Source organism: Cnephaeus nilssonii (genome assembly GCF_951640355.1).
Source record: "Cnephaeus nilssonii genome assembly, chromosome: 10".
Taxonomy (NCBI): Eukaryota; Metazoa; Chordata; class Mammalia; order Chiroptera; family Vespertilionidae; genus Cnephaeus; species Cnephaeus nilssonii.
The window spans coordinates 43,861,580-43,879,081 of record NC_137081.1 but is presented as its reverse complement, the minus strand read 5'-3'; the positions used below and the strand labels follow the sequence as shown (position 1 = coordinate 43,879,081).

Here is a 17,502-nt window from a genome sequence, read left to right as displayed (position 1 = left end):
CTTCACCATACTATTATATGTCTGTGTCCATGGGCTATGCATATCTATATATATAAAAGCCTAAGCGACTGAACAACCGAACAACTGGTCGACCGGTCACTATGATGCACACTGGCCACCAGGGGGCAAACGCTCAATACAGGAGCTGCCCCTGGTGGTCAGTGCGCTCCCACAGCCAACCTCCCATGGCCAGCCAACTTCTCGGGGTCCCTCCCTCTGGTCAGCCGCCCCGATGACCCCAATCGGGGCCGCTGGTCAACCTCCCATGGTCCCTCCCCCTCGCCCCTCCCCTTGGCCGGCCAACCTCCTGTGGCTCCTCCCCCCCTCCAGCCGGCCAACCTCCCGCGGTCCCCCCCTCCAGCCAGTGAACCTCCCATGTTCCCTCCCCCCCGCCAGCCAACCTTCCGCGGCCCTGATCACCAGCCAGGCCAAGGGACCCCACCCATGCACAAATTTGCGCACAGTGCCTCTAGTATGCATAACTTCTCTGGTTAATCTCTCTCCACCCATACCTTCCCTCTGAGATTCACTAGTCTGTTCCATGCTTCTCTGTCTCTGGATCTATTTTTGTTCCTTTTTTAGCAATATTTTTTTCCTTTCTTAACAATACCTTTAGCCTGACTGAAATACAATGAAGTATGTATAATCCTAAACAAATTCATTTCCCCCCTGAGAGTTAGGAAAACAAGTCAGATAAATATTATACAAAAGACAATAAAACCAAAGATTTGGTTACATTTATTAATGGTTTCAGGCCATTATCAGGATCTTACCATCATCCTAAATTGCTCCAGATCTTGAAAATTTAAGTCAAATATCCATCTCTAACCACATACCCCCTTTATACACATATCTTTTCTTGAAGCTCATCAGGAAATCATATCAATGAGCCTTCCACCTTTCAGTCCTCTCCTATTTACACTACCCTGTGTTAAGTTCAACTCTACCTGTCAGTTTAATCATGCTCACACCCAAACCTTCTGTTTCCTTGCCCCCATATTCCTGTCACACCTGCCCTATCAATCCTACTTCCTTATAGACATCTCCTATATGGATGTCCTAGGTATACAAATTCAAAAAAACTGTCCAAACTGAACTTATCAACTCTCTCCCAAGTCTTGCTGCTTCTTCTATATTTAATATCTCAGTAAATAACATCAAAAATAATTCCACTGGCCCAGCCCAGAAACCCAGGAGTCACACTTGATTCCACCCTCCTCTCTTTGAAACTCTCATATGAGTCACCAGAACCAATGAAAAAAACAATCTGTCAGAAAATCAGAGGTTCTCGCCAATGTACATTACTCTATATAACAAAATTTCCACCATCTACACCCCACCCATAACCTTATTCTTTGCCTGTACCACAACCCTTCCAGAAGATGTCTCCATTCCTTTATCCAAGGTGAAGTTACCCAGATCAGTGCTTCTCAAACTACTAGTGGCGGGCTTTTGTAAAATACAATAAAAATGAATTACTAGGCAAGTGAATTTTTTTTCTAAAAACTAGCACTATTTTATTAAATCCAAATGACAAAAAAATGAGTCAAATGACATATCTATTTCTAGATGTTCATTTTCAACTGCTATAGGTATATAGTCAAGGACCAGTAACAAACAAAACCACTAAGCCAGACCACAGCTGGCCCCTACCTCTAATTTGTTTCCTTTGCTTGCATTAATTTTCTCATTATAATACTATTACCTAACGTGCAGCCTTAACTTGAGCCTTAACCAAAACCTTTCTATTACTTAATATATGCATTTAGCTCACTTTAGTGATCAAAAGAACACAAGCCAACACATAGTTCTACCTGTTTTGTCTCCACCTTATATCCCTGTCTCCTTAATCTTCTCATCTCTAATTAATAACCTGGCACCCCTCTCTCCTCTGAAATAATGGAATCCCCTCCTCTATCAATTCTGTCTTCTCGGCACATAGAAAAGCAAGAATGCATAAAAGTTCGACAAGTTAAGAAAATTTCAAAATGCCTCTAAATTAACAAAATTACTTCTACATAAAAACTTCTCAATGAATCTAATCCAAAATAGGGGACAATATTAAATTAGAATAAATATCAACACATCATATACTTGCTATGGAATAAGCACTCTCATATGGAGATTATACTAAATAACATTAGATCACAATTAACAGATGAATCCACAATTCATCCTGTGAAGTAAAGCAAATCTTCTATTAAACAGTCATTTCTAATTTTATTTGAGCAATAATGGAAAGAAAACATTGATCATAATGAAATCAATCAAGTATATAAGCAATTGTACTTACGTGTTAGATGAAAGATTCCATCACAGGCACTAATATGAGATAAAAAGGCATTTCCCAGGCCTTGTCCATTGTGAGCTCCTTTTACAAGACCAGCAATATCCACTACATTTAGAAAGGCAGGAATTTTACTGAGAAAAAAAAAGAAAGATGGTTTTATTGTAAAACAGTATTAAGAACCTACTTATTATTGCGCTGGCAGGTATGGCTCAGTTGGTTAGGCATCATCCCACGCACCAAACGGTTGCTGGTTCAATCCCCGGTCAGGTATATGCCTGGGTTGCAGGCTCCAGCCCCAGAAGGGGGTGTACAGGCAGCAGCCAATTGATGTTCTGCTCTCACATCAATGTTTCTCTTTCTCTCTCCCTCTCCTTCCTCTCTCTCTCTCTAAAAAAGAAAAAAAAAATCAACAAAATTATATTTTTTTAAAAAGAAACCTATTAATTAACCAAATAGAGTTCCCAAACATTTTACATGAATTAAGTATTTCTTTTCTTTTTTAATTTCTTGTTTATTGATTTGAGAGAGAGGGTAAGGAAGAGAAAGAGAGATAGAAATATCAATCTGCTATTCCACTACCTATACATTCATTGGTTGCTTCTTGTATATGCCCTGACTAGAGAGTGAACCCACAAGCTTGGTGTATTGGGGTGACATTCTACCCTATTAAGCTACCTGGCCAGGGCCTAATTCTTTCCTTTCTAAAATAATGTTTAGAAGACTCTTAATAATGATTTAGTAAATAAGTAACAAAAACAAAACAAAACAAAAAAGAAATAATCTTTTAGTACATTAGGACTTTCTTACCTAGGAAAGTGTTATAAAGCAGAGTAGCTGTTTTTATTGTGTCTCTAAAGATTAAAACATATTATCCTATTCTAATTGGCACATACACCTGCACATGCACATGCGCGTGCGCACACACACACAGACACACACGCAGTAGAGAACATTTAAAGAGTACAGTGATTCAATGCAAGGTAATCAATCATCATAGAATAAGCCAATGTACCTTGTGTCAGGCATTGGACTAAATGCTTTACATGCATTATCATTTCAATGTTCAAAACAATTTTATCAGGTAGGTGTTATTTATTAAGCCTACTTTACAGATGAGGAAATTAAGCCTTAGAGAAGTTAAGAAACCAGTTGTGGGGATTCAAACACAGGATTTAATCACCATATAGATTATATAGCCCAAAACTGCACGTAATGATGTGATCCAGTTATCATCATAGTAATAATCCAGTTGTTACAACAGCAACCGAATTAAACATATATACAAAATAACCTTTGCTTTGCTCAAAGTAAAGGCACAGTTAACACAAATCAGAAACCAAGTTAGAAAAATCAATCAGCCATGTAGAAATGGAAATTAAGGTATATGAGTAAATAGTTTTTAACATCATATGACAAAGGTGTGTGCTAGAGGTGTATGTATGTATGTATGTATGTATGTCTTCTCTGTCAATTTTTAAAGGAGTATTCATTTTTTAGAATGTCAGTTTCACCATATGATAAAATACAACATGAAAGTTCCACAAAATACTTCCCTATTATCTGCATGGAAAATGAATCCTTTAAAAGTAATTGTTCCATAAAAAATTTTTATACAGATAGTAATTACTTGGCAATCGTTATCAGCAAATCCACAGGAAATACACACAAAATGTGGTTAGTTTTTGTTTTGTTGGATATTGTGGTTGCCTCCCAGAATCCTTTGCCCCTTCTCTTGGTAACTAGATTGATGTTCATTTCGCTAGCCATACTTCCCCAAGGTATCCCAGAGCTTTGGAGAAGGTGGCTCTACCCCTACCTCTAAAAGGGTGGCATATACTTTAGGCCTATACCAGGCAGTTTAATCTCCTCCCCTAGGCATGATTAATGATTCTAAGACCTTCACCTCGCCCCATTTGCCTAGAAAGACTTAAGGAGGTTTGCCAAAGGGGCTTAGCAGTGTTCTGGCTCATGAGTCTTCTGAAAGAGCTTCTAGAAGCAAAGCCCTCCTCCTTCACTCTGAATGAACATGGATGAGAAAGTATCCAATTCCAAGATTTGAGAAACAGCCTGTGACCACAAGGAGAAAGCAATCTTATGATCAAGCTGATAAAGAAAGTAAAATGGAAAGAGAAAAGACACTAATTCAACACAATTGAGCTGCTGAAACCAACACTAAACATCATGCTACCTATTATAAGACAACTAGGGGCCCAGTGCACGAATTCGTGCACCTTGAAAGGAACTGTGGGCCACGAGGCTGCAGTGGACACAGGGCCGGGTCTCGGCCCATCCTCCACGCCCCTGCCCAGCCCCTCCTGCTGTGGCCCCCAGTCCCGTATGCCAGCAGCCCTGCTCCTGCCGCTGCCACTCCCACACACTGACAGCACCAGCCCCGCTTGCACCCGCTGACGGCACAAAGCAATTGGGGCTGGCGCCAGCAGTGGGTGCAAGTGGGGCCAGTGCCGTCAGCAGGTGCGAGCAGCGGCTGCTGCCCCGATCACTCCTTAAGAGCAGGGGGAGGCCGAAACCGGTTTGGCTCAGTGGATAGAGCATCAGCCTGCAGACTGAAGGGTCCCAGTCAAGGACACGTACCTTGGTTGCGGGCACATTCCCAATGGGGGGTGTGCAGGAGGCAGCTGATCAATGTTTCTCTCTCATTGATGTTTCTAACTCTCTATCCCTCTCCCTTCCTCTCTGTAAAAAAATCAATAAAATATATTTATAAAAATAAAAAAAAAGAGCAGGGGGAGGTGGAGAAGCCCTCAGGGGTGATCAAGGCCGGCAGCCACCACTCGCACCTGCTGACGGTTCCGAGCAATCAAGACTGACACCAGAAACCAGCAGCGGGTGCAAGCGGCAGCACTGGCTGCGGGTGCGAGCGGGGCCGGTGTTGGCAGTGGATACGAGTGGAGGCCCTGGCACCAGCAGCGAGTGCGAGCGGGGCCGGTGTCGGCATCAGGTGTGAGCACTAAGCAGGACCGCAGCACGCAAGAGCAAAGAATTTTCAGTAACCACCAGAGGCTCACCAGATGACAGCGACCGGCGCCCCACCTTGGTCTGGCGCCCCCACTCACCAGCTCCACCATACCACTGCGGCCAACCCCCGCCATGTTCCGCGCGCGCCCCTTGTGGTCAGCGCACGTTATAGCAACCGGTTGTTTGGTTGTTCGGTTGTTCCGCCGTTTGGTCTATTTGTATATTAGCCTTTTATTACATAGGATATGTTGAAGTCAATATGCGAAGTACAACCAAACTCATCCTAAGTGATATTTCTAACTACTAAAACCACCCATATGATAAATATAAAGTTCAGAAGCATAGATATGAGTGAAAAAGCACTGAATTTGAAATGAGAAGCCTTGGGCTCTACTCCTGGTTGACATTAACTACATGTAGCCTTGAGCAAATCATTTCACCTTTCTGGGCTTCCTTTTATAAGGAAACTAAACAGGACAATCTATAGCTCTAAGATTCTATTTTATAATGAAAATTAGTTTCTTAATTCTGATTCTAGATTTAAGGTTTAAACTAGTAACACAACATCTAAAAAAAAAACTGGCCCTAGCCGGTTTGGCTCAGTGGATAGAGTGTCAGCCTGCGGATTGAAGGGTCCCGGATTCGATTCCGGTCAAGGGCACATGCCTGGGTTGTGGGCTCAATCCCCAGTAGGGGATGTGCAGGAGGCAGCCAATCAATGATTCTCTCTCATCATTGATGTTTTTATCTCTCTCTCCCTTTCCTTTCCTCTCTGAAATCAATCCTATATAATAAAAGCCTAACATGCTAAGTGTCCAGTCATCTGTTCAACCAATCAAAGCATATTATGCTAATGATATGCTAAAGCCGCTCAACCGCTCGCTATGACGTGCACTGACCACCAGGGGGCAGACAGTCAACTGGTTGACCAGTCGACCAGTTGCTATGACATACACTGACCACTAGGGGACAGATGCTCTGACTGGTAGGTTAGCTTGCTGCTGAGGTCCGGCCGATAAGGATTGAGCAAGATGGGCCAGACATGCCCTGGAGCCCTCCTGCGGTCCCTGCCCAGCTGGCCAACCTCCTGTGTCCCTCGGCCTGGCCTGCACCCTCTCACAATCCAGGACCCTTTGGAGGATGTAACCTGATCCCGCAGGCCAGGCTGAGGGACTCCACTGGTGCACAAATTTGTGCACTGGGCCTCTAGTAAAAATGTGTTTAAAAAAAAGCTTAAGTACTAATTCAAGGATATTTGATGACTATACAGATAATTTCATGACTATTTGAGAAAAATATGTTCTTATTAAACTTTCTTGAGACTAAAACAATAAGGCTAAAAATCTTTTTAATCACTATAATATAATGAACGCAGAATACTAAAAATATTTATATGTTTTACTTCAATAGAAACAGGTTGAATAGGATATTCCTTCATCAAAAAAATCTAAGCCCTGGCCAGGTGGCTCAGTTGTTTGGAACGTCATCCCATACACCTAAAGGTTGAAAGTTCAACTCCCAGTCAGGGCATATACCTAGGTTGCAGGTTCAATCCCTGGTCAGGGTATATATGGAAGGCAACTGATCAGTGTTTCTCTGTTCCTCTCTCTAAAAAATCAATAAAAACATATCCTCAGGTGAAGATTAAAAAAAGAACAAAAAACTAAAATCTCACAATATAAAAGAAAAGTTTTGGGTAGTAAGAAAAAATAGTTTGAATCACTGTCAATTTTTTATTTGCTTGACCACAGAGGCCAAAATCCATAAAGGTATTTAGTCAATGTTCATTACTAAAGGGAAAGCCAGGGGAAATTTTAAGAAATTAATTCCCTCATTGCCTAAAATTTCAACAAATTTTAAGTCCAAGAGCTTAAAAATTATTCTCTTCATGTTTCTGAAAATTTTCAGCCATGTCACATGATCATAGTCTGGCAATGGCAAGGGCCCACTCAAGGAGAGAGACAGAATGGAGAGAGAAGGCAGTGCAATAGTAGCTAGGGCTCTATCCAGGGTCCAAATCGGGAGACAACCCATTAGGATCAAGAGATTGGCTACATTATAAAGCACATTATTGGGACAACTGGAGAAATCTAAATGGAACTGGTGAATTAAGATGGTAATATTCGATCAATGTTAATGTCCAGATTTTGATGGATATACTGTGGTTATGTAGAAGAGTGTCTGTATTTCATAAATACAAACTGAAGAACTGAAGTGCAATGTGGCATCAAGTCTGTGACTTTATTCTCAAAGGTTTGGAGAAATTTACATGAAGGGTATATAAGCATTCTAAGTGTAATTCTGCAGGTTTATATAAATTTGAAATCATTTAAAAATAAAAAGGATACCAAAGTCACCTTAAAATTTGAGCTCAATGACTGTGATAGGTTGTAACTGATTAACACTGATATGAATAAATAAAGAGAAGAAAGCACTTCCTTATAGAATGAATGCCAACTAATAAATGAAGAAGAAATTATAGAATTACAAAATCACTATGTGACAATCATCAGAGTAATAATCAAAAAATCAATTAATGAAAGAAACTATTAACAAAACAACAAGAAATCCCACTGTATGGGAGAACATATTTGCAAATGTTATCACTGATAAAGGTTTAATCTCCAACATCTACAGGCAGCTTATACAACTTAATAAAAGGAAGATAAATGATCCAATAAAAAAATGGGCAACAGACCTAAATAGACATCTTTCGAAAGAAGACAGAAGGCCAAGAGACATATGAAAACATGCTCAAAGTCACTAATCATCTGAGAGATGCAAATCAAAACAACAATGAGGTACCATCTCACACCTGTCAGAATGGCTATCATCAACAAATCAACAAACGACAAGTGCTGGAGAGGATGTGGAGAAAAAGGAACCCCCTTGCACTGCTGGTGGGAATGCAGACTGGTGCAGCCACTGTGGAGAACAGTATGGAGTTTCCTCAAAAATTAAAGATGGAACTTCCCTTTGACCCAGTAATCCCACTCCTAGGATATATATCCTAAGAAACTGGAAACACCAATTAGAAAGGATATACTAGTATGCACCCCTATGTTCATAGCAGCACAATTTACAATAGCAAAGATTTGGAAACAGCCTAGGTGCCCATCAGCAGATGACTGGATCAGAAAACTATGGTACATCTACACAATGGAATACTATGCTGCCATAAAAAAGAAGGAATTCCTACCATTTGCAGCAACCTGGATGGAATTGGAGAACATCATGCTAAGTGAAATAAGCCAGTCCATGAAAGAAAAATACCACATGATCTCACTCATCTATGGATAATAAAGAAAATTATAAGCTGTTGAACAAAAAGATAGATACAGAGACAGTAAAGCATCAAACAGAAGGTCAAATTACAGTGGGAAGGTTAGGGAGAGGTGGGGGAGATAAGAGATCAACCGAAGGACTTGTATGCAAGCATATAAGCATAACCAATGGACACAAAACTCTGGGGGGGTGAGGGCATTGTATGGGAGTGGGGTGGGGGGGCAATGGTAAGATATGTATACATATAATTCCTTAATTAAAAAAAAATAATAAATAAATAAATAAATAAATGAAATCAATTAATGCTAAAACTAGTGGATGGAAGTTGGAGAAGTAAATGAATTTGGTATATATTTTGTAGTTAGAACTCATAGGAATTACTGATAGATTGAATGTAGGGGAGAAAAAAGAGGAATCAAGGATAAATCTTGAGTTTAGACTTGAGCAACTAGAAAAATAATAGTGCCACTTAATGAATTATAAATGTCTTGAGGAAGAACTATTGTGACACAGGCAGAGTGAAATCAAGAGGTCCATTTTGGATATGTCAAATATGAGGCACCTATATTAGTCACCCAAGTGTCAATATCAAGAAGGCAGTTAGATACATGTCTAGAGTTCAGCAGAATTCAGAGCTGGAGACAAAAACTTGGGATTTATTCAAAATAATGTAAAGCTAAAATCAAACTAAATTCTCAATAAAAGGAAAGATAGTGTATATTTATATAACAATTATGGTTTATTTCATGTTTTTTAATCTAGAAAAAGATTAATAATACCCCAAGTAAAAAAGTATCCTATTTCTGTAAGTACATGTGCACATTCAGGGGAAAATGGAAAAATATACCTCCAAAGTATCTACACTAATAAAAGAGAAATATGCAAATTGATCATACCTCCATGACGCCCACCAGCCAATCAAGAGTGGATATGCAAATTAACCCAACATAGCTGGCAGGTTTAATTTGCATACACATGTGTGGAGCGGCCGGGCAGGGCAGGATGCCTGCTATGAGGGGGAGAGTGGGGGCAGAGGGAGCTACAGGAGCGGCACTCTGGTCAGAGCAAAGACTGAAGGCTCCGGCCAGAGTGAAGACTCCGGCCAGAGTGAAGGCAGAAGGCAGCAGCCAGTGCGAAGGCCTGGGTCCCGGTTGCTGGAGGAAAACCGGTGCCGGCAGCCAGGGGAAGGAAGGCCTATTCTTGCATGAATCTTTGTGCAACGGGCCTCTAGTTTATTATATCAAGGTAAAAGTATAGGTGACCTTTATTCCTCTCTTTATACATTTCCATATTGTTTGAACCTCCTACAAAAAACCTGTATTATCTTATTTTTTATAATTAAAGAAATAATTCATACTTGTTATACAAATTTCAAATACAGAGGAATTTAAGAAATGAAGTAAAAATCACCTTAAAATTCTATTACCCAGAGATAAACATCAATTAATTTTCTATCTTCATTGCATACATTTTCCTATGAATATACACATATGTGTATAATTTTACATAAATGAAATCATATAAGATTAGTTACTTTCTCTACTTGATATTCCCCAGAAAAAAATAACTGTAATTGTTAACAACCAGATGTATCCTTCTTCACCCTTGTCCACGCTCTGCTTTACTTTGCAACCCAAAACTATACTGCTATATTAATTTTGGGAAATAAAACTTTCTACATGATTTTAAATATATCACTAACAGATATTTAGTCAGTTTATACAGGGCGACCAAATAAAAAATGGCATAAAGATTTTCTTACCTTACTGGTTTGTGGTACTGGCAAAGAAAATCAAACCTTTCATCTGGCACAGGTACTCTGCTCTCATTGGGATCAATAGTGCAGAACGGGAAGTTCTCTGCTGAAGCCTGACTATTGGTTAATACATTGAAGAATGTAGATTTCCTAAAATGAATAAAAACAACTGAATCAATTCTTAGGCTAACACTGGTAAAAAAAATTATCTCTCTAATTTCAATGCTCAATTAAGATTTATGAGGATTTATAAAACCAATCTGGGATGCAGGTGAGGAGGAAGAATACAATTTTACTAACAGAAATTAATAAAATTTACAACAATGCTGCTCATGATGTATAATTAGGTTATGTTCCTATCTCAGTGTATTTGGAACTTGAAAAGCATTTTCCCAAAGAATCTTTGTTATAAATGATAGCTAGTCCCATATCATACCACAAATCTATTTAATTCCTAAAGTACCTGGTAGTACCAATTTATCACTTCACCTATATCTAATATAATCTTCTCTAGCATAAATGTAGATAGATGTGTATCTAGTTAGGTCAATCACTTCCCAAGCATTCTGAATTGGGAACTAGATGCTAATTGTCTAATAGAAAATGGGAGATTAGAACTCGGACTTCCTTCTAATTATTAGTACATAAGGATTACTGCTAAGTCTAGAATTGTGAATTATGAAAGTCAAAATGTGAATTTTTTCAAGGTATAACAAATTTTAACATCTATTAATAATAAGTTGGTTGATAATTTTCTAATTATCTGATTTTTATCAGGTAATACATGCTCAGAGAATGCCAACTCATATCAATACCAGCCACATTTTATTTATATATATATACTAGAGGCCCAGTGCATGATTTAATCATGCACCTGGTGCACCAGCTGGCTGGCTGTCCGCTGGTGCACCAGGCCTTCCGAAAGCCTCCGGCGGAGGCTTTCGAAAGGCCTTGTGCCGGAGCAGACAGACAGCCAGCTCCCCCACTTTGGCTTTTGATCGCAGGGGAGCTGGCTGTCTATCCGCTGGTGCACCAGGCCTTCCGAAAGCCTCCGGCGCAGCCATGGCGCAGACGCTGAGCTCGCGGCGCCAGCTCAGCGTCCTGCTGGCCCAATCAGCTACCCCGGCCACCCTGAGTCCCGCCCCCTGCGCCTCCTGCTGGCCCAATCGTGGGCGTAGCGGAGTGATGGTAATTTACATATTACCATTTTATTATGTAGGATATATATATATATACTAGAAGCCCGGTGCATGAAATTCATGCACGGCGGGGGGTTGTCCCTCAGCCCAGCCTGTACCCTCTCCAATCTGGGACTCCTGGAGGGATGTCCAACTGCCCGTTTAGGCCCGATGTCCAACTGCCCGTTTAGGCCCGATCCAGGATCGGGCCTAAACGGGCAGTCGGACATCCCTCCTGGATCGGGCCTAAACGGGCAGTCGGACATCCCTCTCACAATCCAGGACTGCTGGCTCCCAACTGCTTGCCTGCCTGCCTTCCTAATTGCCCCTAACCGCTTCTGCCTGCCAGCCTGATCACCCCCTAACCACTCTGCTGCCAGCCTGGTTGATGCTTAACTGCTCTCCTGCCAGCCTGTTTGCCCCCAACTTCCCTCCTCTGCCAGCCTGGTCACCCCTAACTGCCCTCTCCTGCAGGGTTGATTACCTCCAACTGCCCTCCCTTGCAAGCCTGGTCCCTCTCAACTGCCCTCCCTTGCAGGCCGGGTGCCTCCCAACTGCCCTCTCCTGCTGGCCATCTTGTGGTGGCCATCTTGTGTCCACATAGGGGCAGGATCTTTGACCACATGGGGGCAGCTATATTGTGTGTTGCAGTGATGATCAATCTGTATATTATTCTTTTATTAGATAGGATAGAGGCCTGGTGCATGGTTGGGGGCCAGCTGGTTTGCCCTGAAGGGTGTCACAGATAAGGGTGGGGGTTCCCTTAGGGTGTGGGGTGGCCTGAGCGAGGGGCCTGTGGTGGTTTGCAGGCCGGCCACGCCCCCTGGCAACCCAAGGGGAGGCCCTGGTATCTGGAATTTATTTTCCTTCTACAATTGAAACTTTGTAGCCTGGAGCGGAGCCAAGCCTGGGGCTCCGGCAGCCACTTCTGTGGCAGTTAATTCACCTTCTACAATTGAAACTTTGTAGCCTTAAGCGGGTGAGCCCGGCCAGGGTGTGCGGAAAGCTTTGCTTCCCCTGTTGCCACCGGCAACCCTGGCCTGCTCTCTCAAGCTCCATTCTGCCGCCATTTGTTTGAATTTGTTTACCTTCTATAATTGAAACTTTGTAGCTTGAGTGGAGGCTTAGGCCTGCAACGGCTGGCAGAAAGCTTGGCTTACTCTGTTACCTGGGAAACCTTGCTCTCTGTGGCTGTAGCCATCTTGGATTGGGGTTAATTTGCATACTCGCCCTGATTGGCTGGTGGGTGTGGCTTGGCTGGTGGGCGTGGCTTGTGTAGTGGAGTGATGGTTAATTTGCATATTACCATTTTATTAGAGAGGATTTTTTTAATTGATTTCAGAGAGGGAGAGATAGAAACATCAATGATGACAGAGGATCATTGACTGACTGCTTCCTGCACACCCCACACCAGGGATTGAGCCCACAACTCAGACATATGCCTCAAGCAGAAATCGAACCACAACCTCCCGGTTCATAGGTCCACACTCAACCACTGAGCCACACTGGCTGGGCTACACCAACCACATTTTTAAAAATATGAGCCCTAGCTGGTGTGCCTCAGTTGACTGAGTGCCATCCCATGCACCGAGAAGTTGCTGGTTGGTTTCCCAGTCAGGGCACATGCCCAGGATACAGTTCAATCCCCAATAGGGGCTTGCAGGAGACAGCCAAAAGATGTTTTCTTTCTCATCAATATTTCTCTCTCTCTCTCTCCCCATCTCCCTTTTTCTCTCTATAAAAAAAATCAATAAAAACAAATATTTAAAAAATAAATAAAAATATAATTGCAGTGCCAAAAAAAGATTAAAATTTTTAAAAATGGAATTTTAAAGGTTTGTTAATCTGTTTTGTACTACTTTTCAATTTCATCAGTAATAGACACATTATAGTGACTTTTCCTTCCTTGCTCCAAAAACAGAACACACATGATAATTTAAAATAAAAATTAATATCATTTAATTTTTATTTAACTGGAGAAATTGAGAAAGTAAAGGATTATATGAGAATTGTGAGACTGGTGCTTGCTAACTCCAGCTAGACATGATTATGTAAAAATGTTTGCATATAGACTAAATTTGATAACAAAAGAATATTCAAAAATAAAATGGTTGTGCTAGGATGGTGGGATTATGGATAATTATTATTTTCTTTTCCAAAATTTTTTAACATAAAAATGTCTAGTAATATGAGATGTAAGCCTACCAGTACATTTTTCAGGAGAAATTAACTCACACTAAGTTAACTCATTAGACTGAACTTTTAAACCAAAGAATCAGACCTTTTTTAAAAAAACTGAGAATCTTATAAGAGAGTAAAGAACAAAAGCCAATAATCAAAGCTTATCTAAATATTACTGGTGAGAAGCATGTTTGGAAACAAGATACTTAAAACTGCCTATAGGTCTTTAAATATTGCTCTTATTGCTTCTTATATCGCGTTCAGACAAAACATTTCAGAAAAATGTAGAAACGTAGGATAAAATAGCCACTTAAATCATTACTGGTTGCTTAGAGCACCATTGGTCAAACCAGTAGCTTTCAAATGCCTGCCTATAACAGAATCAGCTGAGAACGTAAAGGCATGCCATTACCAGGCCTCTTTCAAGACCTGGTATAGGCCCTAATATTTTAAAAATATCTCAGGTGATGCAGATGTAAAGTCGGGTTTTAGAACCACTGGGCTAGATTCAGCCTCAGCTAACAACCTACTCAATAATATTGACTGTTGTAGAATTTATACTGGCAGCCTCTAAGAGCCTGCTAACAATTCCAGAACCCTAGGATGATAATTAAGATGACATCACTTGTTTCCACAGAGCTAGATTTTTTTTTAAAGCATTGGACTCTTTATATATATATATATATTTTTTTTTTTATTGATTTCAGGGAAAGGGAGAGAGAGATAGAAGCATCAATGATGAGAGAGAATCATCAATCTGCTGCCTCCTGCATGCCCCCTACTGGGAGCAAGCCTACAATATGGGCATGTGCCCTGACCAGAATCAAACTGACCTCCTGGTTCATAGTACTGAGCCACATCAGCAGGGCTATATAGCTAGATTTTTGTTTCAATCCTGTTAATATAAATGTCACAGTACTTAATTTAAAATAATCTGTATATTTATAAAGTTATAGTTCATTTACTTCCAAAAAGACAAAGCTTAACACAATTTTAAAGATTAACACATATAATAGGACAGATAATTTTTAAAAAGAGAACTCACACTCAGGACTATGATCTGTAAATACCATACCCATTAAAAATAATCTGGACTTCTTGGAGAACTGGCTAATACCAAGTCTGGGATCAGAAATAAACAACACTAGAGGCGCGATGCACGAAATTTGTGCAAGGGGCTCGGCCCTCACAGCCACGGTGGCTTGCCTTGGCCCTCGCAGCCCCGGCTTCGTCCAGAAGGTCGTCCAGAAGGACATCTGGAAGGTCGTTTGGCTGTCTGGTCTAATTAGCATATTATGCTTTTATTATTATGGATGAGTCTCAAACGATTTTTCCCAAGGGAAAACAAGGAAATTGTTAAAGGCCTTAGAATCCTATCAAAAGCACTCTGGAGCCTATTTGAATAGGCCTGTTGGCCAAAATGGATCAATCTGAGCATCAATAAGAATAGCTACAATAAACAGTAACAAATCAATTTTCAATCCGAAGTTGGGTATCTGCAGAGGGCCAATTTAAATTATGCAGAGGGCCAATTTAAATTATGTAGAGGGCCAATTTAAATTAGAGGCAGATTTTCAACTGTGCCAGGGTGGGTCCTTCTAACTATGCCTACCCCCTCAGACCCTTGTTGTTCAAAGGTCAACAGTAACTTTATATCCATGAATTGATAATAATCCTTAACAAAACAAAAATCCTCTCTGACCACCTTTTAAGGATGCTAGGTGATGCTACACTTTTAGGGTAACAAAGAGTTGATAGTGATATTATTTTATAAACATAGTCTAGGCAATAAATAAAAAAAATAAAAAACTTAAGACTATTACCATTCTGCAACGCCTAAGGAATTAATGGAACTGGGTAATGATCACCAATGATAGTTAATACTGCAAAAAGAGGGGGAAAGCCGAAACCGGTTTGGCTCAGTGGATAGAGCGTCGGCCTGCGGACTGAAAGGTCCCAGGTTCGATTCCGGTCAAGGGCATGTACCTTGGTTTCGGGCACATCCCCAGTAGGGGGTATGCAGAAGACAGCTGATTGATGTTTCTCTCTCATCGATGTTTCTAACTTTCTCTCCCTCTCCTTTCCTCTCTTTATTAAAAAATCAATAAAATATATTTAAATAAAAAAAAAGAGGGGGAAAATAGTGCCTCCTAACAATACAAGTATATATATCATCATTCATGTACTCTTGACAAAATTATCCGATCAAAAATTATCTGATATTAATCTGATCAAGCCTTTACTAGTAGATGTTTCTACCACTTTACAGGAAATAAAGAGGACACAAGAACATATTAAATGATACCACATAGATGCAATCAACAAAATTCAGACTTTGGAAAATTCTGTAGACAAATAACCAGATTTTTTTTAAAAACTGGGGGAGGAAAGAAATTCTGCTTCTGGGTGAGATGCAAAAGCTAACTGGAGATTAGAATTCTCACCCAGAACTAGAAAAGCCATATACATGCAGAATACAGAAGCCATCTGAAGGGGCTAGGAATCTGAAAATGTTTGAAAAAAGTCTCAAAGAAGTGCTCTGACCTCTACAGCCTTTTACCCTAGAAACCTTATGCCCATTCTAGGCAGAAAAAGAGGCTTTACACTCATGGAAAGCTGATGGTGGAGGACAGAGAACCCAGCAAAGGGTTCAGAGGAAACTTAAGAGGACCTCAAGAACACAACCAGAATCCTTAGGATATTTCTCCCAAGAGGGAAAACTACAAAAATGTGAAGTAAATGGTGACATAAATGGGCCCACTCCCCATATCTTATTCCCCTTACCACAAAAAAAAAAGTGATACTTAAGTTGCCAGAATAGTCCATGGGTCCTTATTTATATACTAGAGGCCCACTGCACAAAGATTCGTGCAATAGACCTTCCTTCACCTGGCTGCCAGCACCAGTTTTCCTGCCAGGACCAGTTTTCCTCTCAGCGATCACAATGGGAGCTGCGGCGCGGGGCGGGCGCTGCTGCTGCCCTGCCCCACCCCGCCGGCCGCCCGGGTCCCTCTCAGCGATCGCCCCCGCCCCGCGCAGCAGGCCGCCCGAGTCCCGCTCAGCGATCACCCCCGCCCCGCGCCGCCGGCCACCCGGGTCCTGCTCAGCGATCGCGATCCAAGCGGTAGCAGCCCCCGCGCCAGCCACCGTCTGGGTCCCTCAGTAATGGGGGGGTGGGGCAGCGCATGGGGGCTGCCATCTTTGCTGGGTTAATTTGCATAGCGCCCTGACTGGCTGTGGCCGTAGCGAAGGTAGATCAATTAGCATATTACTCTTTTATTAGGTAGGATTACTAGAGGCCCGGTGCATGAAATTAGTGTACTCAGCGGGGGCGGGGGGGCCCTCAGCCCGGTCTGTGCCCTCTCGCAGTCCAGGAGCCCTTGGGGTATGTCCGACTGATGGCTTGGGTCCCCTCGGCAGTCGGACATCCTTAGCACTGCTGGGGAGGCGGGAGAGGCTCCTGCTACTACCACTGCACTCGCCAGCTGTGAGCCCGGCTTCTGGCTGAGTGGAACTGATCACCAGGAGGCAGCTTCTGCTTTGAGCATCTGCCCCCTGGCGGTCAGTGTGCATCATAGCTACCAGTCTTTCCGCCGTTCAGTCAATTTGCATATTAGCCTATTAGCCTTTTATTTATAGGATATACCTGTAATAATAACATTACACAATAATGTTACCAAAAAAGTACTAAAACAAAATTTAAATATATTAATCCAAACATTATAGAACACTTGTGCCTTTTTCGAATGAGGGAGGGGACAAAAAAAAAAGTGTAGCTGTATTTTTGTACATTATTTTTTTTAAAAACTATAGCAGTGTGCTCACTGCTATTACCA

General features: G+C 41.5%; 1 protein-coding gene across 1 annotated transcript in view; it reads right to left on the bottom strand.

The window, feature by feature from the left end:
• OLA1 (Obg like ATPase 1) overlaps positions 1 to 17,502 on the bottom strand; it is a 153,449-nt gene that overhangs the window by 118,413 nt on the left and 17,534 nt on the right. Inside the window, exons 3-4 of the mRNA XM_079782405.1 lie at positions 10,314 to 10,457; positions 2,294 to 2,421 (exon numbers count right to left, since the gene is read on the bottom strand). Coding sequence (XP_079638531.1) covers positions 2,294 to 2,421; positions 10,314 to 10,457 — 272 coding nt within the window. The remainder of the gene's footprint in view (positions 1 to 2,293; positions 2,422 to 10,313; positions 10,458 to 17,502) is intronic.